This window comes from Salvelinus namaycush, chromosome 37 (assembly GCF_016432855.1).
Source record: "Salvelinus namaycush isolate Seneca chromosome 37, SaNama_1.0, whole genome shotgun sequence".
NCBI classification, from domain to species: domain Eukaryota; kingdom Metazoa; phylum Chordata; class Actinopteri; order Salmoniformes; family Salmonidae; genus Salvelinus; species Salvelinus namaycush.
This window is the reverse complement of record NC_052343.1, coordinates 28320706-28347353: the sequence shown is the minus strand read 5'-3', so window position 1 is coordinate 28347353 and position 26648 is coordinate 28320706. Positions and strand designations below refer to the sequence as shown.

The 26648-nt window shown below is 44.1% G+C and overlaps 1 protein-coding gene across 4 annotated transcripts; it reads right to left on the bottom strand.

Annotated features, from left to right (window-relative positions):
• tnxba (tenascin XBa) lies at positions 1-26262 on the bottom strand. Of its 4 annotated transcripts, none has more exons than XM_038977346.1 (17): positions 26126-26262; positions 24454-24547; positions 23479-23540; positions 16694-18058; positions 16359-16496; positions 14796-16133; positions 13987-14109; positions 9843-10019; positions 9479-9598; positions 7425-7580; positions 7087-7199; positions 6444-6576; positions 5545-5696; positions 5216-5312; positions 4399-4560; positions 1254-1417; positions 1-562 (listed from the first exon to the last, which is right to left on the bottom strand). In XM_038977346.1, the coding sequence occupies exons 4-17, from the start codon at positions 17952-17954 to the stop codon at positions 464-466; spliced, it is 4233 nt and encodes a 1410-aa protein (XP_038833274.1). In that variant the 5' UTR covers positions 17955-18058; positions 23479-23540; positions 24454-24547; positions 26126-26262; the 3' UTR covers positions 1-463. The 4 variants fall into 4 exon arrangements, with proteins under 4 accessions (XP_038833274.1, XP_038833275.1, XP_038833278.1 ...); XM_038977347.1 differs by having other exon boundaries at positions 24454-24524; XM_038977350.1 differs by having other exon boundaries at positions 9843-9986; positions 26126-26261.
• Positions 26263-26648: the final 386 nt, after the last annotated feature.

Here is a 26648-nt window from a genome sequence, read left to right as displayed (position 1 = left end):
TCTCCATCCAGGCATTCATTTGCCTCATTTATTCCAATAGAGTGAGACAGTGCATCTTTTATTACAGTAGTAGTGGGGTGGGTAACCTTTGTGATGTGCATCAGCTAGGGATGCTTTGGGGTCAGAACAGTAGAACAGTCATTGAGTTGGAGACGGTAAGAGTTGGGTCATAAAACAATACTGTACAACATGCTGCAATCAGAAATATTTCCTGTCTACAAATACAGCTGAGAGAGACAGCATGATAAAGGTACAGAACAGGAGCCTGGTGCACTGCACTGGACAGTACAAGTACGGACTGATACGCTGTCTGTCGTGACGGCTGTTAAGACCACTGGACATGCAAGTTGTGGCGGAATTTCAGATGCAGGAAGTGCGACATCCACACGTTTATGGTCTCTTGGTGCTCCACTTTTCTTTCTCAAAGGAAGGGTTTTAGGGGTGGACGAGTCAGAGGACAGTCTTAGCCGTGGGTTGTGACGGGGATCCCGGCCGGTCGGAACTTCATCTCAGTGAAGGGAATGGACGAGTCTTTGCCCTTCCAGTCTATCCACACCACACCCTATAACACAGCACAAGCAGTTGAGTTACGTTCATTTAGTAGATTAAGTTGAGTTGACAAAACTTCAATTCAATTACATTAGTTGATAGGAGTTGATAGCAGATGACACAACTTCAAATAAGAAGTCTGTTCAAGTCATAGAGATAGATAAAGGACTCTAGTGCCTAAAAGCCCGTTTTAGCTTGGGCATCCTCATTGAGAAATTTCACCATTTTTAAGTAGTCAACTGGGTGGGACTTCCTATGGGCTAATGAAGGATCACATCATTCCATCTGAGGGATCAGCCAATGAATAATACATGAGCAAACATTCCATAACTGCAGGTGGCAGTAATTCACAAACATTGGCTTTATACCTGTTCAAATAACACACTCCATGTGGCAGTATGCACCTTTTCAGTTTGTTTACCAACTCAAGTAGTAGGAAAAGAAAATGTACAAATTCAAAATGAAGATGGCCTTAATGGTGCTGCCCGTGTGCTCACAGATGCCATAATTGGACAGATACAAAGAAGGGTCCTCTATCATTCTCTATGGATCAAATTGAAACGCTCGAGATGTGGTGCAGTGTTTATAGCATATCAACATTGGGGTGCTGTCTTGCAATAGCAAAGACCATGAAAGGTACTGTAATCAAAATGTCAAAGCAACAACAAAAGCACTTAGTGGGATGATACTGATACTAGTCGTACCTGGTTGTTGCTGCTGGTGCCATAGAGGCCGTTGAGGTTGGTCTTGTAGCAGTTTTTGTACCACCAGCCGCCCATGTAGGCCCTGGCACAGTGGATGCCCAGGGGGTGGGGTTCCTTGTCTCTGGTGGAGAATGGGCGCCCGTTGTGGTACCTCATGGAGTCACCTTATAGACGTGATGGGGAAGAAAGAAAGAAGTACAATTCAGGATTTGTAGAGTGAGGGACCAATCCCACCCCCAACTTCAGTAAAATGTTAACTTTAGTGAAATTATGTGAATGGGGTTGACCTCGTATTGAATATTTGTTTGTGAGCTATTTGAGTTTTGGTTCCTCAACCTTAAGCACCTGCTTTGCTAGGCTCTGTCCTCACATTCTATCTTGGCTCTGTCCTCTCTGTCCTCTCTGTCCTCTCTGTCCTCACTGTCCTCACATGGCTAGTGTACATTCTGCTTTGCTAGGCTCTGTCCTCACATTCTATCTTGGCTAGTGTACATTCTGCTCTGCTGGGCTCTGTCCTCACATTCTATCTTGGCTAGTGTACATTCTGCTCTGCTCGGCTCTGTCCTCACATTCTATCTTGGCTAGTGTACATTCTGCTCTGCTGGGCTCTGTCCTCACATTCTATCTTGGCTAGTGTACATTCTGCTCTGCTAGGCTCTGTCCTCACATTCTATCTTGGCTAGTGTACATTCTGCTCTGCTAGGCTCTGTCCTCACATTCTATCTTGGCTAGTGTACATTCTGCTCTGCTGGGCTCTGTCCTCACATTCTATCTTGGCTAGTGTACATTCTGCTCTGCTAGGCTCTGTCCTCACATTCTATCTTGGCTAGTGTACATTCTGCTCTGCTAGGCTCTGTCCTCACATTCTATCTTGGCTAGTGTACATTCTGCTCTGCTAGGCTCTGTCCTCACATTCTATCTTGGCTAGTGTACATTCTGCTCTGCTAGGCTCTGTCCTCACATTCTATCTTGGCTAGTGTACATTCTGCTCTGCTAGGCTCTGTCCTCACATTCTATCTTGGCTAGTGTACATTCTGCTCTGCTGGGCTCTGTCCTCACATTCTATCTTGGCTAGTGTACATTCTGCTCTGCTGGGCTCTGTCCTCACATTCTATCTTGGCTAGTGTACATTCTGCTCTGCTGGGCTCTGTCCTCACATTCTATCTTGGCTAGTGTACATTCTGCTCTGCTCGGCTCTGTCCTCACATTCTATCTTGGCTAGTGTACATTCTGCTCTGCTCGGCTCTGTCCTCACATTCTATCTTGGCTAGTGTACATTCTGCTCTGCTCGGCTCTGTCCTCACATTCTATCTTGGCTAGTGTACATTCTGCTCTGCTAGGCTCTGTCCTCACATTCTATCTTGGCTAGTGTACATTCTGCTCTGCTAGGCTCTGTCCTCACATTCTATCTTGGCTAGTGTACATTCTGCTCTGCTAGGCTCTGTCCTCACATTCTATCTTGGCTAGTGTACATTCTGCTCTGCTGGGCTCTGTCCTCACATTCTATCTTGGCTAGTGTACATTCTGCTCTGCTGGGCTCTGTCCTCACATTCTATCTTGGCTAGTGTACATTCTGCTCTGCTGGGCTCTGTCCTCACATTCTATCTTGGCTAGTGTACATTCTGCTCTGCTGGGCTCTGTCCTCACATTCTATCTTGGCTAGTGTACATTCTGCTCTGCTAGGCTCTGTCCTCACATTCTATCTTGGCTAGTGTACATTCTGCTCTGCTAGGCTCTGTCCTCACATTCTATCTTGGCTAGTGTACATTCTGCTTTGCTCGGCTCTGTCCTCACATTCTATCTTGGCTAGTGTACATTCTGCTCTGCTCGGCTCTGTCCTCACATTCTATCTTGGCTAGTGTACATTCTGCTCTGCTGGGCTCTGTCCTCACATTCTATCTTGGCTAGTGTACATTCTGCTCTGCTCGGCACTGTCCTCACATTCTATCTTGGCTAGTGTACATTCTGCTCTGCTGGGCTCTGTCCTCACATTCTATCTTGGCTAGTGTACATTCTGCTCTGCTGGGCTCTGTCCTCACATTCTATCTTGGCTAGTGTACATTCTGCTCTGCTGGGCTCTGTCCTCACATTCTATCTTGGCTAGTGTACATTCTGCTCTGCTGGGCTCTGTCCTCACATTCTATCTTGGCTAGTGTACATTCTGCTCTGCTCGGCTCTGTCCTCACATTCTATCTTGGCTAGTGTACATTCTGCTTTGCTCGGCTCTGTCCTCACATTCTATCTTGGCTAGTGTACATTCTGCTCTGCTCGGCTCTGTCCTCACATTCTATCTTGGCTAGTGTACATTCTGCTCTGCTAGGCTCTGTCCTCACATTCTATCTTGGCTAGTGTACATTCTGCTCTGCTGGGCTCTGTCCTCACATTCTATCTTGGCTAGTGTACATTCTGCTCTGCTGGGCTCTGTCCTCACATTCTATCTTGGCTAGTGTACATTCTGCTCTGCTGGGCTCTGTCCTCACATTCTATCTTGGCTAGTGTACATTCTGCTCTGCTGGGCTCTGTCCTCACATTCTATCTTGGCTAGTGTACATTCTGCTCTGCTGGGCTCTGTCCTCACATTCTATCTTGGCTAGTGTACATTCTGCTCTGCTGGGCTCTGTCCTCACATTCTATCTTGGCTAGTGTACATTCTGCTCTGCTGGGCTCTGTCCTCACATTCTATCTTGGCTAGTGTACATTCTGCTCTGCTGGGCTCTGTCCTCACATTCTATCTTGGCTAGTGTACATTCTGCTTTGCTAGGCTCTGTCCTCACATTCTATCTTGGCTAGTGTACATTCTGCTCTGCTGGGCTCTGTCCTCACATTCTATCTTGGCTAGTGTACATTCTGCTCTGCTAGGCTCTGTCCTCACATTCTATCTTGGCTAGTGTACATTCTGCTCTGCTGGGCTCTGTCCTCACATTCTATCTTGGCTAGTGTACATTCTGCTCTGCTGGGCTCTGTCCTCACATTCTATCTTGGCTAGTGTACATTCTGCTCTGCTGGGCTCTGTCCTCACATTCTATCTTGGCTAGTGTACATTCTGCTCTGCTCGGCTCTGTCCTCACATTCTATCTTGGCTAGTGTACATCTTGCATTCCTTTCTCCTCTGTGTTCCGTTTCCCTTCCATCCCTCCCCTTTTACCTGCAGTGCCGGTGTATCCAGACACCTCGATGGCGTAGTGTTTGTCCTCTGAGTCGATGGTGAAGCTGGAGTAATGGGCGTAGGCCGTATCGTTGCCTGAACGCAGGTCCACTCTCAGGCTCACTGGGCCCATGCTGGTCAGGTTGTGAAGCAGCTCATTACCTGGATGGATGAGAGATAGAGAGAGAGACGATTAGGACATCATTTAAAACATACACTACGTACTCTATGTTCAAGCTGTGAGCTATGTAGAGTACATACTGTAAGCTTTGGTAGTAGCCTCCCTGTTGATGCAGTTAGCATGGTTGGGGTCAATTCCATTTCAATGGTGAGGGTGCGTAAAGAAGGAGGAATTGGGATATGCCGTCATTGTTTTAGCATTACCCACAGAGTTTTTAAACTAAGGAGCTAAGGGCTCAATGTGCCAGTAAATCAGCACAATTAACTTTTTCGTATTTTTTTTTTCAAATTGCCACCATCTTGGAGATTTACTGAAGGTAATGCAGATTCCAAACAAGAATAATGGAAACCACTGTATAATAGGACGAACTTAGCAAATGAGGTATTTGTGGTAAGTACATGGGGGCAGTCATCTTTATGCATGTCCTCTATTCAGTCAATTCAAGAAGTGGACTGAAATTCCTATTTAAAAATGTTCTCATAGAGAAGGATTAAAGAAAATTGGAAAATTAATTTCTGTTTACTTCCTAAATTTACTGAAATGATAATAGAAATGACCCCATCTCTGAACTACAGTTTCCTGTTTGTCCTCGTCTGAGGACTTTGAGTGGATCAGCAGCATTGAGCCAAACCTTACCGAGCCAGAACTCCTCGCTGAGGTTTCCAAAGCCGTTAGTGTAGTCACTCCAGGTTCTGAAGAAATCTGTCTTCCCGTTCATTCTCCTCTGGAACACCTACGGTATGCAACACATTCACAAATCTGATATTGGAAACAGACAGACTCACCATAGAAAATAAATATGCATAGATGTCCCACATTTATAGCCATTCTACCATTCCCCCACGTACTATGTCCAACAAAATGCAGCTATTCAAAAGGAAATGTGATTGTCAACCTTTGGAATCAGATGGCTGATGATTCAATCCCATTCAAACCCATGAGAGAGAGAGAAGCCTGTATGTTACCGTCCAGCCGCCTCCCTCAGTCTCCATGTCACAGTAGACTCTGACTGCCTTCCCTTCCTTGCCCTCTGGGTATAGATCCACCTCTCCTGACTGGAGCGCTCCGTTCAGCAGCTCCTGGGAACACTCCGTGGGGAACGGGAAGCGCAGTTTTCCTGAGCCGAGGGGGTACAATTACTATAAGATTACTATGCAATTACTATACAATTACTATAAGATTACTATACAATTACTATAAGATTACTATACAATTACTATACAATTACTATATAATTACTATAAGATTACTATGCAATTACTATACGATTACTATATAATTACTATACGATTACTATACAATTACTATACGATTACTATACAATTACTATACGATTACTATATGATTACTATACAATTACTATAAAATTACTATATATTTACTATACGATTACTATACAATTACTATAACATTACTATACAATTACTATAAGATTACTATAAGATTACTATACAATTACTATAACATTACTATAACATTACTATACAATTACTATAACATTACTATAACATTACTATACAATTACTATACGATTACTATACAATTACTATACGATTACTATAAGATTACTATAAGATTACTATAAGATTACTATTCAATTACTATACAATTACTATACGATTACTATACGATTACTATACGATTACTATACAATTACTATACAATTACTATACAATTACTATAAGATTACTATAAGATTACTATAAGATTACTATACAATTACTATACGATTACTATAACATTACTATACCATTACTATATTCTCTGTAAAAGATAAGTAACCCTGCTGCCTTGAGTTGATGAAATGGAGAGACTCGTGTGCAAAGTACATTTTGGAAATTCACTGCTGGTCTGTAACACCTACCTGTGATAAACTCAGTGGTGACAATAGATGTGTACTGCCCCTCTCTCTCTCCCTGTACCAGCACTGTGTACTTAGACATAGAGAACAGTCCAGTCAGCTTGTACTCTGTCACCGTGGAGTCCAGAATCACCTCCTGGGGAGATAGAGGACCAGAGAAACACATGAATGAAACTGTGTAACCTCATGCACTGTTGTTTCACCTCATATAGTCCGTCCCAAAGGGCACCCTATTTCCTATATAGTGCACTACTTTTGACTATGGGCCCTGGTTAAAAGTAGTACACTATAGGAATATGGTCATTTGGGACGCAACATTGTATACAGTTGCAGGATCTTCATTTGATAGTATTTATTTATTTATTTTGGTATTTGTGGTTTAAAAAGTCTTCTGAAGCTTGTAATTTCCACTTAGAAATTTCAGACTTGATTTTCCCTTAAGAAAAAATGTATCAGCCCTTATAAAAATGTCCATTTCTTATAATAAACATAATTCAAAGTTTCTGTTGCGGCAGGATTATTTTCCTGTTGTAGCAAACTGGCTCAAATGAAGATCCTACATCTGTAGCATTGGTATACAATATAGTAGCAGTATAGTTGTGGTATTAAGTTCATACGAATGTATCATGTGAGGAATAAAGCTCACCTTGACCTCCTCTCCTGCCGTCTGATAGGTCACTCTGTATCTGCTGAACGCAACACTGGGGGATTTCCATGATACAACAGCAGAACGAGTGCCCACCTCCCCGGCCTTTACAGCTGAAGGACAAACCATCACACATACAGGTACTTTCTGGTTCTTTTCCCTAAGCAGCAGGACCTCAGAAATACCGACGTGTCGGGAATAGAGGTCGTTTGGAGCACTGAAATGTTTGTAACTTTGACCGGTCAGTCGGTAACTCTGAGCTTCAAATCTTTGAGGTTCTACACTGTAGTTACATGTGATGTTGTGCATGTCAGTGTGTTTCCCCCCTGTGTACTCACCACTGGCAGTTGTGAAGGTGGTAGTGATGGCTGTGCTCTGCAGACTGTCTTTCTGGCTCAGGGCTTTGACTGTGTACAGGGTGGCTCTCTGCAGCCCTCTCAGCTGCTGCTCTACTGAATTACCAGACACCATCACTGTCACTGTTACATTAGGAGCTGTGGGAGAGACGAGGGACGAGGGACAGGAAATGCAGTTTAGGCTGAATCACAGCTTGGAACGTGAGTAGAACAGTATACAATGTACATGTGTAGTTATACTAGCTATGGTACATAGTATATACTACATGAGGTTGGTGGCACCTTAATTGGGAAGGACGGGCTCGTGGTAATGACTGGAGCAGTTCCTATGTGTTTGATGCCATTCCCTTTGCTCCGTTCCAGCCACTGTTATGAGTCGTCCTCCCCTCTGCAGCCTCCACTGGTCTACAGTGCCTTCTGAAAGTATTCAGACCCCTTGACTTTTTCCACATATAGTTACGTTACAGCCTTATTATAAAATTGATTCAATAGTTTTTTCCCTAATCAATCTACACACAATACCCCATAATGACAAAACAAAAATATATATATATTTTTTGCTAATTTATATATATATATATATATATATATATATATATATTAAAAATATAAAAATATATAAAAAATATATATATATATCACATTTACATAAATATTCAGACCCTTTACTCAGTACTTTGTTGAAGCAACTTGGGTCTGACGCTACAAGCTTGGGTCTGACGCTACAAGCTTGGCACACTTGTTTTTGGGGAGTTTCTGTCAGGTTTGATTGGGAACGTTTCTGCACAGCTATTTTCAGGTCTCTCCAGAGATGTTCGATCAGGTTCAAGTCCAGGCTCTGGCTGGGCCACTCAAGGACATTCAGAGACTTGTCCTGAAGCCAATCCTGAATTGTTTTGGCTGTGTGCTTAGGGTTGTTGTCCTGTTGGAAGGTGAACCTTCGCCCCAGTCTGAGGTCCTGAGCGCTCTGGAGCAGGTTTTTATCAAGGTTCTCTCTGTACTTTGCTCCGTTAATCTTTTCCTTGATCCTGACTAGTCTCCCAGTCCCTGCCGCTGAAAACACCCCCATAGCATGATGCTGCCACCAACATGCTTCACCGTAGGGATGGTGCCAGGTTTCCTCCAGATGTGACGCTTGTCATTCAGGCCAAAGAGTTAAATCTTGGTTTCATCAGACCAGAGAATCTTGTTTCTCATGGTATGAGAGTCTTTAGGTGCCTTTTGGCAAACTCCAAGCGGGCTGTCATGTGCCTTTTACTGAGGAGTGGCTTCCGTCTGGCCACTCTACCATAAAGGCCTGATTGGTGGAGTGCTGCAGAGATGGTTGTCCTTCTGGAAGGTTCTCCCATCTCCACAGAGGAACTCTGGAGCTCTGTCAGAGTGACCATCGGGTTCTTGGTCACAACCCTGACCAAGGCTCTTTTCCCCCGATTGCTCAGTTGGGTCAGGTGGCCAGCTCTAGGAAGAGTCTTGGTGATTCCAAATTCTTAATTTAAGAGTGATGGAGTACACTGTGTTCTTGGGGATCTTCAATGCTGCAGACAGTTTTTGGTACCCTTCCCCAGATCTGTGCCTCGACACAATCCTGTCTCAGAGCTCTATGGACAATTCCTTTGACCTCATGGCTTGGTTTTTGCTCTGACATGCACTGTCAACTTTGGGACCTTAGACAGGTGTGTGCCTTTCCAAATCATGTCCAACCAATTGAATTTACCACAGGTGAACTCAAATCAAGTTGTTTTAGTCTTTATTTAACTTGGATGATCAATGGAAATAGGATGCACCTGAGCTCACTTTCGAGTCTCATAGCAAAAAATTCTAAAAACCTGTTTTCACTTAGTCATTATGTGGTATTGTGTGTAGATTGGTGAGGATTTTTTATTTATTTAATACATTTTAGAATATGGCTGTAACGTAACAAAATGTGGAAAAAGTCAAGGGGTCTGAATACTTTCTGAAGGAACTGTATACCTATAGTTATACTACTGTATGTATGTTCACCGTATCTTTTCATCAGGAAATGATACCACACTCACTTTTTGCAGACTCATAACTGATGATGAAGCGGTCTACTTGGCCCATGGCGGGGGTCCATTGCAGCACTGCCTTGGTATCTGTTACGTTAATTGCTTGGAGAACAGTTGGAGGGGCAGGTACTGCAGTCCAAAGACAATGTGTTTTACATGGTGAATTTAGCTAAATAACAATTATTGTTATGCCTTTATGTCATGTTTTAAAACACATTGTTGTCATATTGCAGGGCAAGACAACTGAAACTGTGGGTAAAAATAAGGCAAATACACTCTGGATCGTTCTGCACGTCCAAAGCAGAATGCATGATGATGTACTGTAATGGTGAGTTGCTACAGCACATTAGATCTAGGTAAGTATAGTGATCACCTGTGGTCATGATGGCAATGAGGGGATCACTCTCTCTCTTCCCCATGGTGGACATCACACTGACCTCGTACGTGGCCCCTGAGGACAGCTTGGACAGAGACACCTGGGACTGCAGGGAATCCACAGACACGGAACCACTCTCTCCTGACAGGATGACAGACACAGAACCACTCTCTCCTGTCAGGATGACAGACACAGAACCACTCTCTCCTGTCAGGATGACAGACAGACACAGAACCACTCTCTCCTGTCAGGATGACAGACACAGAACCACTCTCTCCTGTCAGGATGACAGACACAGAACCACTCTCTCCTGTCAGGATGACAGACACAGAACCACTCTCTCCTGTCAGGATGACAGACACGGAACCACTCTCTCCTGTCAGGATGACAGACACAGAACCACTCTCTCCTGTCAGGACGACAGACACGGAACCACTCTCTCCTGTCAGGATGACAGACACAGAACCACTCTCTCCTGTCAGGATGACAGACACAGAACCACTCTCTCCTGTCCGGATGACAGACAGACACAGAACCACTCTCTCCTGTCAGGATGACAGACACAGAACCACTCTCTCCTGTCAGGATGACAGACACGGAACCACTCTCTCCTGTCAGGATGACAGACAGACACGGAACCACTCTCTCCTGTCAGGATGACAGACACAGAACCACTCTCTCCTGTCAGGATGACAGACACAGAACCACTCTCTCCTGTCAGGATGACAGACAGACACAGAACCACTCTCTCCTGTCAGGATGACAGACACAGAACCACTCTCTCCTGTCAGGATGACAGACACGGAACCACTCTCTCCTGTCAGGATGACAGACAGACACGGAACCACTCTCTCCTGTCAGGATGACAGACACAGAACCACTCTCTCCTGTCAGGATGACAGACACAGAACCACTCTCTCCTGTCAGGATGACAGACAGACACAGAACCACTCTCTCCTGTCAGGATGACAGACACAGAACCACTCTCTCCTGTCAGGATGACAGACACAGAACCACTCTCTCCTGTCAGGATGACAGACACGGAACCACTCTCTCCTGTCAGGATGACAGACACAGAACCACTCTCTCCTGTCAGGATGACAGACACAGAACCACTCTCTCCTGTCAGGATGACAGACACGGAACCACTCTCTCCTGTCAGGATGACAGACACAGAACCACTCTCTCCTGTCAGGATGACAGACACAGAACCACTCTCTCCTGTCAGGATGACAGACACAGAACCACTCTCTCCTGTCAGGATGACAGACACAGAACCACTCTCTCCTGTCAGGATGACAGACACGGAACCACTCTCTCCTGTCAGGATGACAGACAGACACGGAACCACTCTCTCCTGTCAGGATGACAGACACAGAACCACTCTCTCCTGTCAGGATGACAGACAGAGAACCACTCTCTCCTGTCAGGATGACAGACACAGAACCACTCTCTCCTGTCAGGATGACAGACACAGAACCACTCTCTCCTGTCAGGATGACAGACACAGAACCACTCTCTCCTGTCAGGATGACAGACAGACACAGAACCACTCTCTCCTGTCATGATGACAGACACAGAACCACTCTCTCCTGTCATGATGACAGACAGACACAGAACCACTCTCTCCTGTCAGGATGACAGACAGACACAGAACCACTCTCTCCTGTCAGGATGACAGACACAGAACCACTCTCTCCTGTCATGATGACAGACATACTGTAGACACAGAACCACTCTCTCCTGTCATGATTACAGACATACTGTAGACACAGAACCACTCTCTCCTGTCATGATGACAGACACATAACCACTCTCTCCTGTCATGATGACAGACACAGAACCACTCTCTCCTGTCATGATTACAGACATACTCTAGACACAGAACCACTCTCTCCTGTCAGGATGACAGACAGACACAGAACCACTCTCTCCTGTCAGGATGACAGACAGACACAGAACCACTCTCTCCTGTCAGGATGACAGACAGACACAGAACCACTCTCTCCTGTCAGGATGACAGACACAGAACCACTCTCTCCTGTCATGATTACAGACATACTGTAGACACAGAACCACTCTCTCCTGTCATGATTACAGACATACTGTAGACACAGAACCACTCTCTCCTGTCATGATGACAGACACAGAACCACTCTCTCCTGTCATGATGACAGACACAGAACCACTCTCTCCTGTCATGATTACAGACATACTCTAGACACAGAACCACTCTCTCCTGTCAGGATGACAGACAGACACAGAACCACTCTCTCCTGTCAGGATGACAGACAGACATGGAACCACTCTCTCCTGTCAGGATGACAGACACAGAACCACTCTCTCCTGTCAGGATGACAGACACAGAACCACTCTCTCCTGTCAGGATGACAGACACAGAACCACTCTCTCCTGTCAGGATGACAGACACAGAACCACTCTCTCCTGTCAGGATGACAGACAGACACAGAACCACTCTCTCCTGTCATGATGACAGACACAGAACCACTCTCTCCTGTCATGATGACAGACACAGAACCACTCTCTCCTGTCAGGATGACAGACAGACACAGAACCACTCTCTCCTGTCAGGATGACAGACAGACACAGAACCACTCTCTCCTGTCAGGATGACAGACACAGAACCACTCTCTCCTGTCATGATGACAGACATACTGTAGACAGAACCACTCTCTCCTGTCATGATTACAGACATACTGTAGACACAGAACCACTCTCTCCTGTCATGATGACAGACATAATGTAGACACAGAACCACTCTCTCCTGTCATGATGACATACATTCTGTAGACACAGAACCACTCTCTCCTGTCATGATGACAGACAGACACAGAACCACTCTCTCCTGTCATGGTGACATAATGTAGACACAGAACCACTCTCTCCTGTCATGATGACAGACAGACACAGAACCACTCTCTCCTGTCATGGTGACATAATGTAGACACAGAACCACTCTCTCCTGTCATGATGACAGACATACTGTAGACACAGAACCACTCTCTCCTGTCATGATGACAGACATACTGTAGACACAGAACCACTCTCTCCTGTCATGATTACAGACATACTGTAGACACAGAACCACTCTCTCCTGTCATGATTAGACATAATGTAGACACAGAACCACTCTCTCCTGTCATGATGACAGACATACTGTAGACACAGAACCACTCTCTCCTGTCATGATGACAGACATACTGTAGACACAGAACCACTCTCTCCTGTCATGATGACAGACATACTGTAGACACAGAACCACTCTCTCCTGTCAGGATGACAGACACAGAACCACTCTCTCCTGTCATGATGACAGACATACTGTAGACACAGAACCACTCTCTCCTGTCATGATGACAGACATACTGTAGACACAGAACCACTCTCTCCTGTCATGATTACAGACATACTGTAGACACAGAACCACTCTCTCCTGTCATGATGACAGACATACTGTAGACACAGAACCACTCTCTCCTGTCATGATGACATACATACTGTAGACACAGAACCACTCTCTCCTGTCATGATTACAGACATACTGTAGACACAGAACCACTCTCTCCTGTCATGATTACAGACATACTGCAGACACAGAACCACTCTCTCCTGTCATGATGACAGACATAGCAACACACTGGTCCTCAGGGGAAAACAAATGGCACCCTATTCCCTATTTGTCAAATGTAGTGCATCATAAAGGGAATCGGGTGCCATTTGGGACACCGGCCATGATTGACACTTAAACAGTGTCAGTGTTTGGGGATGACGAAGGTATTTTGACTGAACAACTCATCTGTCATTCATTAATGGAGCACACAAGAATGCTACAAAAGTTGTGTCTTCCACTTGAATGATTCTGGTTAAGCCCTTGTGCTGACAAAAGGGGTGCGAATAAACTCTTTTTAAAGTGTTCAAAGTTTCATTACCTTGTCACTTATAGTAGTGTTTCCCAAACCTGGCCCTGCCCCCCCGGGGGCACATTTATTTTCTTGCCCTAGCACTACACAGCGGATTCAAATACTCAACTCATTATCAAGGAGGGGCCCTAAGACCGAGTTTTGGAAACCCCGACTTAGAGGTAGATAACATGATAAAAGTTAAGGTAACAGTAACTTACCCGTGACTGAGTGAGAGTATGTGATTTTGAAGCCAGAGATTTTGTTCTTTGGTTTGGACCAGGACACAGAAAGAGAGGCTTCTGTCACGTTACTAAACACCAGCTCGGTGGGTGGCTCAGGCCCTGCATGGGGAAGAAAATGAATGAGGAAGAGGAGAGGTCAGAAGAGGATCTTTAAAGGAACCTCATATTCATTGTCTCCAGCACCACACCAGTGTTGATATGCGAAAACAGGGTGTTTCTATATTCTGTGTGTTAAAAAGATGAGATGAAAGGTCCTATAAGCTGCTTCTCTGTGACATCACAGGGTTGGATTAAAAGTAATACAAATGTGATTTTCTAAAGGACTTTCTAGCCAGAAGGAGGGTATTTTCTTGCTCCCCAGGTCACAGTGAATGTCATAGTGTTTAAAACGGTTACCTTTTGATCATTTTTTTACTTTATATTTTTTTCTACAAAATGTGGAAATGCACCGTTTTCACGTAGACACTGATATTGTGCTGGAGATAACGAACATGAGGTTGAAAAGTGGTGGAATTGCCCTTCAAGTGTGAAGGAAAAGGTTAAAAAGTCACTAAAGTCCCAGTAAATTTGAAGTATAGAAAATATAGATACAATGGGATATTCTGTTTCGAGACAAGTGATGATTTAGTGCAGCCACAGTTTAAATGAAAGAGAGACATGCAGGCTATCCAATACATGAACAAGCACATTGAATGAAAAGATTCATTACTATAGGAGTTATTCATAAAAAGTTATGGTCAGATATTATGAATAAGTCTCTATGTGGGTTTGGTTCTCCTAATTACCTGTCATGGTGGTTACTCTGTGAATCTTGGATCGAGATCCGGGAGTGGTGCCAAATATGTGCAGGGAGTATCGGGTCTGAGGTCGCAGGTTACTGAACTCCACAGAGCGAACGCTGCCGGGGAGAACAACGGACACCCTCTTTGTGTGAGCTTTACCTCTGGAGCTACCGGGAGCTTTAGTGGGGAAAGCCACGGTTCCATTAGGGCTCTGTTTTCGGATCTCAATGGTGGTGTTGACGACTGCGGCTACTCTGTCCTCTTCCCCGAGAGCAGCTTCCTCCTCCACCTCTTCCTCCTCATCTTCCTCGCCCTCTGCCCTGTGCCCTCTTCTGGACACAGTGAAGTTCTTAAACATGGCTGTCGGGGCCGACCATGTGAGGGTGAAGCCGTACGTGGTGATGTTCTGAACCTTCACAGAGCCAAGTCCTCTGCCCACTCCTGTTCCTGCTTTCTTGGTGGTGTTTTTGGAAGACTGGATAGTTGTTGTCTTGTTGCTGAGGACTTTGACTTCAGAGGTGGTCTCCACAGTGGTCATGTTCACAACATACTGACTCTTCCCTTTGCCTGACCCTGTCTTCACAGTAGTTTTAGATGTGCCTGAGGAGATGTCTGCCTCTGTCTTAATGGCCTTTGTAAGGGTGATCTTGCCCGTCCCAGCCTTAGTGCTATCAAAAGCCAATGACACCTTTGTAACGTTCATAGTCCCCTGAACTAATTTCACCTTTTTGACTGTTTTCTTTCCAGATGTTAGAGTCACATTCTTCTCAGCCAACGTCGACTGCTCCAGAGTCTCTTTTCCTGACCGGGTTTTGTTCACAAACGTCTTCACAGTGCTTTGGGTGACATTGGCTTGAGGTTGGTCTCGGAGGTTGTCAGCTTCAACAATGGCTGTAGCTGCAGATTCCTCCTTTACTGTTACTTTCAACTTCAGGTCAGGTTTAGACTGCTTCTTTATAACTGTCGTTTTGCCTTTGCTCTCTTGCTTTCTTCCTCCATGGTGTTTCAACAGAACCTGTCCGACGGTTGGTCGGCCCAGTCCAATCTTGGTAGCATTGGAATGGGTGGAGAGTTTACTTTTGGTTTTAGTGACAGTAACCCCTTGTTTGGCTTGTGTCTTGGTGAGGCCTGCTTTTACACTTGTGGTCACTTTTGTTTTGCTTTTGATGTCACCATCCTCTTTGGGGGCTGTAGGTTTCTTTTGCTCTGTTTTCTTCTGGAAGAGGATTTGGTCTGCCTTGGTCTTCTTCCCCTGCAGACTCTCCGTGATAGCATTGCTCTCAGGTGATACCTTCAACGCCACCGTCTCCACCGTTATCTGGATTTTGTCTTTGGTACCTTCTGGAGATGAGAGAAAAAGATATGTGCTCCAATAACCACACTAGCATACAAGTTAGAATGAAGGAATGTATATTGGGCGTGCATTCTACGTGGTGTGCTTGTGTGTGGCGACTGGAAGTTAACCTTAGATTATGAGGTGCTAGTGTGTCTCTAGCTGAATTGCAATAAAGAAAATCAGATGAAAGAAGACGAGTCAGATCAAATGAAGAAGGCACAGTAACTCACTTTTACTGCAGTCAGCTCCAGCTGTACATTTACTGCAGTCTAGACCAAGGAACCCTGGGAGGCAGACACACGTTCCCTTCTCACATTTACCATTCGCACTGCAGTCATTGGGACATGGGCCTTTGGAGCAGGAAGCACCTGGTAGGAAGGGGAAGAGAGTATACAGTATGAAACCAGACAGAGCAAACAGCAAAAGATGAAATGTTAATGTTGGTTACCAGAAAGATTCAAACTAGCCTCATGGATAATCTCCATATCAGAATGAAGTTATTATGTGAAAGAGGTTTGCGACTAGGAGGTTACGGTTATGTATAACTAAATAAGACCAGTCGTACATTTACTCTTCATGAGGGACATCTCTTTCTCCAGCCTGCCAACGCGTCCTTTCAGTGTTGCCATCTCAGCCACACATCCCCCGGTGCAGGAGGTAGGAACCAGACTGATGCGGTGGGTCAGGGTTAGAGGAAAGCCAGGCTTCAGCTTCAGCTCATGGGTCTGGGTCTGCTCCTTGGTGCGGTTGCTAGCGTTGCTCTGCGTGTCCTTGCTGATGCAGCCAGAGTCAGAAGTGATGAGCACCTTGATGGGGATGGGATGTGGCGGTGTGGGGGAGGGTTTGTCTTTGGTGGTGGTCTTTGGACCACTGGCTCTGAGAGGCTTGAGGGGGGTTGAAGGGGCTGGAAGAATGTGATTGGCTTCGGTTGGGCTTAAGGCTTTCAGAGTGGGCTTAGGGGTCTCTTTGGTGAGTTTGATGAGCTTGGCTGTTGAAGGATTAAGGAGGGTCAACGGGGCTGGATGTGTCTGATTGGCTGCAGTTGGGTTTAGGGTTTTCACAGTGGGCTTAGGGATCTCTTTGGTGAGTTTGACGAACGTGGCTGTTGGAGCCTTGAGGGGGGTAGAGGGGGCTGGATGTGTCTGATTGGCTGCAGTTGGGCTTAGGGCTTTTGGAGTGAGCTTAGGGGTCTCTTTGGTGAGTTTGACGAGCGTGGCTGTTAGAAGTTTGAGGGGGGTTGAGGGGGCTGAATGTATCTGATTGGCTGTAGTTGGGCTTAGGGCTTTCGGAGTGGGCTTTGCGGTCTCTTTGGTGAGTTTGACGAGCGTGGCTGTTGGAGGTTTGAGGGGGGTTGAGGGGGCTGGATGTGTCTGATTGGCTGCAGTTGGGCTTAGGGCTTTTGGAGTGGGTTTAGCGGTCTCTTTGGTGAGTTTGACGAGCGTGGCTGTTGGAAGTTTGAGGGGGGTTGAGGGGGCTGGATGTGTCTGATTGGCTGCAGTTGGGCTTAGGGCTTTCGGAGTGGGCTTTGGGGTCTCTTTGCTGAGTTTGACGAGCGTGGCTGTTGGAGGTTTGAGGGGGGTAGAGGGGGCTGGATGTGTCTGATTGGCTGCAGTTGGGTTTAGGGCTTTCAGAGTGGGCTTAGGGGTCTCTTTGGTGACTTTCACGAGCGTGGCTGCGGTTTTTGGTTTTGCGCGGGAGAGGGTGAGTAGGACGTAGGGTTTGGGTTCACTTCCTGTTCCTGTAGCGTTTCTTTTCTCATTGGTTACTGGAGTTTGAAGGGAGGGGAACGGGGTTAGCAGGAAGAGGAGGGCTAGAGAAAACAACATTTTGAGGCAGAATAGTGTTTGGAGGGTCCGAATTCCAACAGTTCTATAAACTCCTTCCCCAGTGTCTCAGTGGAGAGGAGGCTAGACAATCCACCAGGGTTATCCTACAGATGAAAAAGAAAAAACAAGTCAGCCAAGATGTATACTCAGATTACAGTTTATTAACATATGCAAAGCCATTCTGGAACCAAGTCATAAAGTTAGGTTTGTGCTGTGGCCATTGGCCGTAGAGGTATGTAGTGACTACGAGCCAGAGGCTCAGCGGCACAACAGATAAGCACTGTGTTCACTACTAGTAGTATATTCTGCGGTGCTCTGTACATTTTCACTGGACATTTCCGCTCTCCTTCTCCAACCACATACACTGAACCCTTTCCTCACTTTGCTCCTAAACTGTTTGTTTTTTTGCTCACTCTCCAGGTGAAGAAAGGGGCTATTATACCGTACAAACCCAACTACTTGTAGTAGCTCTCTCCTCAAGTCCTCCTTGAGGTCAAACCCCCACATCCAAACTGACAAAGATTATTTGGAATGCTTTCAATGAGAACATTATGCTTATCACAGGAGGTTGGTGGCACCTTAATTAGGGAGGACAGGCTGGTGGTAAAGGCTGGAGCGGAATCAGTGGCACATTTTTTTTATTAACCCATTTTGAGGAAAAATATATATATTTTTACAGCTTTTCTGTTACATATACCTACATTTTACGTATACATTTCGCATACACATTTTACATACATGGTACTTTTATATAAAGCAGTCACATAGCAATAGTACATTACCAAACATCAGCTCTTTAATCCCACCCCTCTGCCACTCTCAGCCCATCCCACCTATCACCATAGTCCACCCTCGATTGGTTTCCATATATTTTTCAATTGTTCTGTGATGTTTTACATATTTTGTAACCTTTCTAATTGTATAGTATCCACAGATTGTGAGCTAAAGATGAAAACCTTTCCTACGAGTATTATTATATTATTTGTTGACTATAGCTTTCCAAATCGCCAAACACTGCTATTTGTAAGATTCATTTAAACAAGCTACATAGGGGCAATACCAGAATAAATTATATATTGATTCTGTCTCTTCACAGCAAAATCTACAGAGCTGAGATTGTTGTATGCCCCATATGTATATAAACTCAGCAAAAAAAGAAACGTCCCTTTTTCAGGACCCTGTCTTTCAAAGATAATTCGTAGAAATCCAAATAACTTCACAGATCTTCATTGTAAAGGGTTTAAACACTGTTTCACATGCTTGTTCAATGAACCATAAACAATTAATGAACATGCACCTGTGGAATGGTCATTAAGACACTAACAGCTTACAGACGGTAGGCAATTAAGGTCACAGTTATGAAAACTTAGGACACTAAAGAGGCCTTTCTACTGACTCTGAAAAACACCAAAAGAAAGATGCCCATCCGAACATCACACCTGCGGTACAGGTACAGGATGGCAACAACAACTGCCCGAGTTACACCAGGAACGCACAATCCCTCCATCAGTGCTCAGACTGTCCGCGATAGGCTGAGAGAGGCTGGACTGAGGGCTTGTAGGCCTGTTGTAAGGCAGGTCCTCACCAGACATCACCGGCAACAACATCGCCTATGGGCACAAACCCACCGTTGCTGGACCAGACAGGACTGGCAAAAAGTGCTCTTCACTGACGAGTTGCGGTTTTGTCTCACCACGGGTGATGGTAGGATTCACGTTTATCGTCGAAGGAATGAGCGTTACACTGAGGCCTGTACTCTGGAGCGGGATTGATTTGGAGGTGGAGGGTCCGCCGTGGTCTGGGGCGGTGTGTCACAGCATCATCGGACTGAGCTTGTTGTCATTGCAGGCAATCTCAACGCTGTGCGTTACAGGGAAGACATCTTCCTCCCTCATGTGGTACCCTTCCTGCAGGCTCATCCTGACATGACCCTCCAGCATGACAATGCCACCAGCCATACTGCTCGTTCTGTGCATGATTTCCTGCAAGACAGGAATGTCAGTGTTCTGCCATGGCCAGCGAAGAGCCCGGATCTCAATCCCATTGAGCACGTCTGGGACCTGTTGGATCGGAGGGTGAGGGCTAGGGCCATTCCCCCCAGAAATGTCCGGGAACTTGCAAGTGCCTTGGTGGAAGAGTGGAGTAACATCTCACAGCAAGAACTGGCAAATCTGGTGCAGTCCATGAGGAGGAGATGCACTGCAGTACTTAATGCAGCTGGTGGCCACACCAGATACTGACTGTTACTTTTGATTTTGACCCTCCCTTTATTCAGGGACACATTATTCAATTTCTGTTAGTCACATGTCTGTGGAACATGTTCAGTTTATGTTGTTCAGTTTGTGTCTCAGTTGTTGAATCTTGTTATGTTCATACAAATATTTACACGTTAAGTTTGCTGAAAATAAATGCAGTTGACAGTAAGAGGACGTTTCTTTTTTGCTGAGTTTATATATATATATATATATATATTGCATTCTGTTGGTGGCAACTTTTACATTACGTGTGGCTCAGTTGGTAGAGCATGGCGCTTGCAACGCCAGGGTTGTGGGTTCATTCCCCACGGGGGACCAGGATGAATATGTATGAACTTTCCAATTTGTAAGTCGCTCTGGATAAGCGCGTCTGCTAAATGACTTAAATGGAAAAACTCTAAGTGTTGAATCAAGTATTTTGTGTACCAGTTCATAAACCATGTGTCAATGGAATTGGTACAAAGAAAATCTCTTCCCATTTATTTTGCAACCTGTATGACGCAGCTGTCAACATTTTTGTCCTCAAAAGAAACTGATGTATTTGTCTATTTATGCCAATTCCTTTCATCCAATTTGTATATTTAATATATGTCAGGAAAACAAGTTCCCTTGCAAGATTCCATTTGCCTCCATTTTTGTGGTAGTGCTGCAATCAGTTGGTTGTAAGTTTGGATTGAGCAGATATTCCCATATATTTTCGACAGCTGCATATGTGACATAACTCCTCCGTTTCTATTCATAATATCATTAATACATATAATTACATTTTTTTACATTTTTTCCATAAAGAATATTTTTTTTATTAATCACTATGTTTGAGTTTAACCATAACATTTGTTGTAATATTTGTTTGATCTTTTCTGGAGGATAAAACTGAAATTGTAACCATCTTTGTATGGCTTGTTAAAGAAAGGTCAATACTTTAAACAACATTTCATTTTCAATTAGTTGGAAATGAGAAGTTGTAATCTGTATAAAGGCAAAAAGGTCATTTTTTTAACAAAGGATGAGCCTTTCTTAATAATCTACTGGAGAACCATTTTGGGTTTAGTGTAATTTATGTATGAGTGACGCTTTTAGTGAGAGGTTTAAAGCTTTAATATTTAACAATTTTAGCCCCCCAAACTCATATTCATTATATAAATAGGCACGTTTCATTTTGTCTGGCTTAGCATTCCAAATAAAATGAAATATTTGCTGCTCATATGATTTAAAAAATGATTCGTCTAGAGTAGGCAGTGCCATTAGTAAGTAAGTCAACTGTGATAAAACCAAAGAGTTCATCAATTTGTTTTCCATAAAAAGACAAGAATTTACATGGTTTCAGAATTGTATCTGTTTTTGCTAACTTTCTATTGAAATTGATTGTGGGTAATGACATTTTTTTTGAGATGTGAATACCAAGTATGTCTACTTCACCATCCACCCATTAAAGTGGTAAACTACAAGGTAGTGTAAACAATGTATTTTTTAACGATCCAATACGTAATATGGTACACTTGTCATAATTAGGTTTTAGTACAGAGAGGCTAGAAAAGTGATCAAGATTTTAAATGAGACTGTGCAGGGATCCAGATTGTGGACTTAAGAAAAAACTTGAGTCATCGGCATGCATTGACACTTTTGTTTTTATCCCCTGGATTTCTAATCCTTTGATGTTCTTGTTGGACATAATTTTAATACCTAGCATTTCAATGGCCATAATAAATAGATATGAAGACAACGGACAGCCTTGTTTTACTCCTCTTAAAAGCTCAATCCTTTCTGAGAAGTAACCATTATTTACTGTTTTACATCTGCGGTTGCTGTACATAACTGTAACTCATTGTATAAGAGATTTGCCGAAATTAAAGTAAGCCAGGCATTTATTTATAAATTCTAGTCGTACTTTATCAAACGCCTTTTCAAAATCTGCTATGAAGACCAGGTCTGGTATCTTTGATGTTTCATAATGTTCAATTGTTTCAAGTAATTGCCGTATATTATCTCCAATATATTATCCATGTAAAAAAAACTGTCTGATCAGGATGAACAATATCTGGTAAAACTTGTGCTATGCATTTCGCCCAGATTTTCGATCACAACATTGAAGTGTAAGAGGCCTCCAGTTTTTTAAATGGGTGGAGTGTTATAACATACATCAAACTCATGATTTCTATTTTTTTTGTATGCCATTCCATTTACTCCGTTCCAGACATTATTGTGAGCCGTCCTCCCCTCAGCAGTCTCCACTGATGCTTAGTACAGTACAGTTACAGTTAAAGAGCTTGGGCAAGCAAGGGAATATCTGGAAAGCATTTTACACACAGACATCGATACTCTGAAATAACAAATATTTCTCTCACTGGATGGCCAACTCCAATGGCTGATTAAATGATAAGGCCAGGTCACTTCCTAGTCTAGCAAGTTACTTAATGTTGTAGTAGGAAAAAGGTGTCAGGACTGAGAACTGAGACCTAGAGGGTCCTGATGCCCTGTCGGTGGTGAGGCTGTGCAGAGGTGGAACAGAGCCTTACTGTATGCTGCTCACTGTGCGTCTTTGACTAACGAATGTCTTACATCATCTGCACCCGCGCCTTATGAAAACCACCAGGAGAAATATGCTCAGATTAAATGTATTTCTTAAAACTCAGGGGAATTAAATTAATGAGGAAACACATAGCTATGCAGTAGCTAGTACATTAGGAGCATACAGAGCATCTGTAATATAATGACATTTATGAAGGGTGTGCACAACTACTGTGTTAAATGATTTATTATTTCCTAATAATTTATAGATTGTTTATCATTTTTTTGGGACAGTTTTGTGGCTACTGATAAAGCGTTACTAAAACACCCAGACTACAACCATGCTTCTCACCACTATTCATGCATTGATGTTCCATTGTACTGTACCTCAACTAATTACATGTACAACTAAGTTCTGAAATTAGATTACAACTCATTAGTAAGTACATTAACTTTTTGTAATTGGAGTACAATACTAGTAAATTCATGACTATTAACATTAGTACTGACTTGGAATGAAGTAGATCATTGATCATTCAGCACCGGCCTCTCTTCTCACATACCCCACAGATTTAAGAACATAGACTGATGAGGACCATATTTCATTGTATTTCATTGTATTTAAAATGTACTATTCCTATGACTTTATTTAACTATAGATGCTTGATTCTATGGTATTTTAATTGTTCATTCATTAATTAAAAAATGTTTGAATAACATGATCATCCATCCATAAGTTTGTAGGAAAAGGTGAAACTTACCAGGACAATAATTCCCTCCTGTGATTTAGTGTGTATCAGTCTTTTGCACCTCATATAGACTTCTGCCCAGGCATGAAGGAGGGAGGAGGAAAGAGGAGAGAGAGAGAGATAGAGAAAGAGAGAGAGCGTGAGAGAGAGAAAGGACCACCACTAGAAAGAGGGTAAAGTCTGCTCCTACTTATAAACGCCCCACCCCAGAATCCCCTCAACCCCCTCCACCTACCCCCCTCATTGAAACTCTTGCAGCCTTCATGTAAAATATTTGATTAGGATATGTGTCAAAACCTGAGGTCATCTTTAGATTTAGTTTGACTGGTTTAGATTTGTGGCCATTCTGTGCCTGCTACTCTGCACTACACTTACATGTAAATATCACGGTCAACAGGTGTTGTTTTTTACTCAGCGTCATCAGCCTGATGTATTACAGCCATCAATAGAAGAAAGCCTGGTCCAGATACCATCCTCTAGTCTCTAAGACTAGGGCCTTGTTCAGTCAGAAAAATGTTTAGCTAGAGTGTGAAACAACAACACTACTGCATATTTAGCACACACCCCCACAGCCCCCGCAAGGCATGGGGGCCCACAACCCTTCTCCGCCCCCCAAAATAATAATAGTCATGTTTTTTTGGGGGGGGGGGGGGGGGGGGGGTGGGTTGGGGTTTGTGGTCCCCCCAGATAGCAAATGAACACGTCATAAGCAATGCAATGTTTTTTTGAATAACAGGAAATTTGCTTTAAAACTGCTAAATGTTCTCTGTGTTGAATAGCAGAATAGCTCTAAAACAGCAACATTTTCTCTCAGCCTCACGGCAAAATGTGTAGAATAGCATGAGATTAGCTATAAACCTGCACATTTCTCCCTGCCCCATTTTTGGTTCGAACCCTGCCTACAGTATTTGACTTTTCCTCTGAAACCTTCATACGGTTTTGATTGAATAGTGTTTCAGATTACCATGATTCAGATGGGATACATACCATGATGCCGCAGGTATTGGCCGGCGAGCTGTGGCCACAGACCTGCAGTACTGTCTGTATGAATGGCGTGTCTGTTGGAGGTAATAGGATAGAACTACAGGGGTGTTATGTAAGTGACTGAATAGCTAGCAGATCTAACGGATGCTGTATGAAGGAGGCATTGCGTCTTTTACCCACATTACCACCCACCAGCCCACCTTTTGTAAACCACATACACACACTCACGTGCGCACGCCTGCACGCACACATATTTGCACAATCAAACACATTTGCGTACGCAGACACACAAACACACACACAGACACAGCACAAAATGGGCACAAACATACACAAATACCCCCCACACACCAACACCTGCACAAACCTGAGTGGTTATCGTACAGTACAATGGATCTCTTTACACCTCCCTGCCTCTTGAAAACACTCCCGACACCAGAATGTCCCCCAGACCATTTTCAATTCCTTTATCTCAATGACCTGCACTGAAAACACACTGGAAACATACTGAAAACACACTGGAAACATACTGAAAACACACTGGAAACATACTGAAAACACACTGAAAACACACTGGAAACACACTGAAAACACACTGGAAACATACTGGAAAACTACAGCCTCAATATAATATCCCCCTTTTCTGTCATGTCCCCTATGGGTGAGACATCGCTACGTCCCTAATGGCACCCTGGTCCCTATGGGTGAGACATCGCTACGTCCCTAATGGCACCCTGGTCCCTATGTGATGCAGCCAATGACTCCAGTGATAAAATTAACTGGGTCAACCTCACACACGCTCCACTTGGGTGGTCTGTTCTCAGCAGCGCCTCCATCTGGTGGCAACTTCCAACAGCGACTCTGCCCTCTCTCCCCATCTCTCGCTCTCTCCATCCACATCGTTCTCCCTCTCTCCATCTCTCTCTCTCACTCTCTCCACCTCCCCATCTCTCTCTCTCCAAATCTGTCTCTCCTCTCTCTAACTCACCATGGACCACCCGCCAACTGCTGACCTTGCCTTGGCCTTTGGAGAATGGGTGAAACCAGACAGGCATGGCTGAGTGCACTATAGTGTACATCACAAGCATGTCCCGCGGTTCTGGTTCAGCAGTCGACTGCTGCGACAGCACTTTGGGAAGCTTTGATTAGAGATCTTGTGGTGAAGGAAGATGTCAGTCGTTTTATCTGTACTGACGTCATTGTTATTATCAAGGCCTACTGAATGGGACCAATGACTACTCTTAATTGTGAATATGCCTACTACTTTGTTCTTGGCCTAGTTATTGGGAATCCATTTTTGTGTGGAATGTTTATACAACTAATGTGAATACAGCATCATCCAACTTCTGACACACACCAAACAGTCTGGCATTGTATAACATGTGACGAACCACAGAGGTTTGATCAAGGTCAAAAGGACAATTGACAGGTAATGACATTCTATGTAGATGATATTGTATATAGAGAAACACACCTTAGCGTTTACTGTACAGTAGCATTAACACAGACAGCCTGGGAGATGCCAGGATGCAAATTCTACATTCAAACCATTTAGGAGAAAAAAATCAACATGTATGAATTTGAGATGTGCTGAAGGTGTTAGTCGAGAAACAGTTAAATAAGGTATGTCTGAAGTGAAAATGTGAGATGTTGAGGTATGTGTGTATTTGCTTACCCTTTATTGATTCACGTTTAATGAGAAGTCTGATGGCAAAAACAGTACGGCCATTGACCTGGCTATGATTGAAGTGATGGCCAGTACTCCCATGCTGCTTACATTGGAACAGGGTTCTGACATTAAAATAATATCAGCATATAAACCCTGGACTGTTCCTCTGCAGCTCCACCCATTACCCTCCTTCTCCCCTCCCTCTTCTCTCTCGCTCTTTCACTCTACCTCTCTCACCAGCTCTCCCTCTTTCTCTCACTCTCTCTCTCTCTCCCTCCCTCTCTCTATCTCTCATTCTGTCTCTCTCTCCACCCCTCCTTTTCCCCCTCACTCCCTCTCTCCTCATCTCAATAAAGGATATCTGAACTGTTTGCTTGCTTACCTGTATGACAGTCCCAGTGTTAGGTCTTGTAAGTTAATGATTCATCCACTGACTGACTGTCAATACAGTAGTGTGCTAACTACCCCACCCTGACCCGAGATGCTGGGAAAGGTGGTGCGGTTAGCAGGGGGTGGTAAAGGGTAGTGG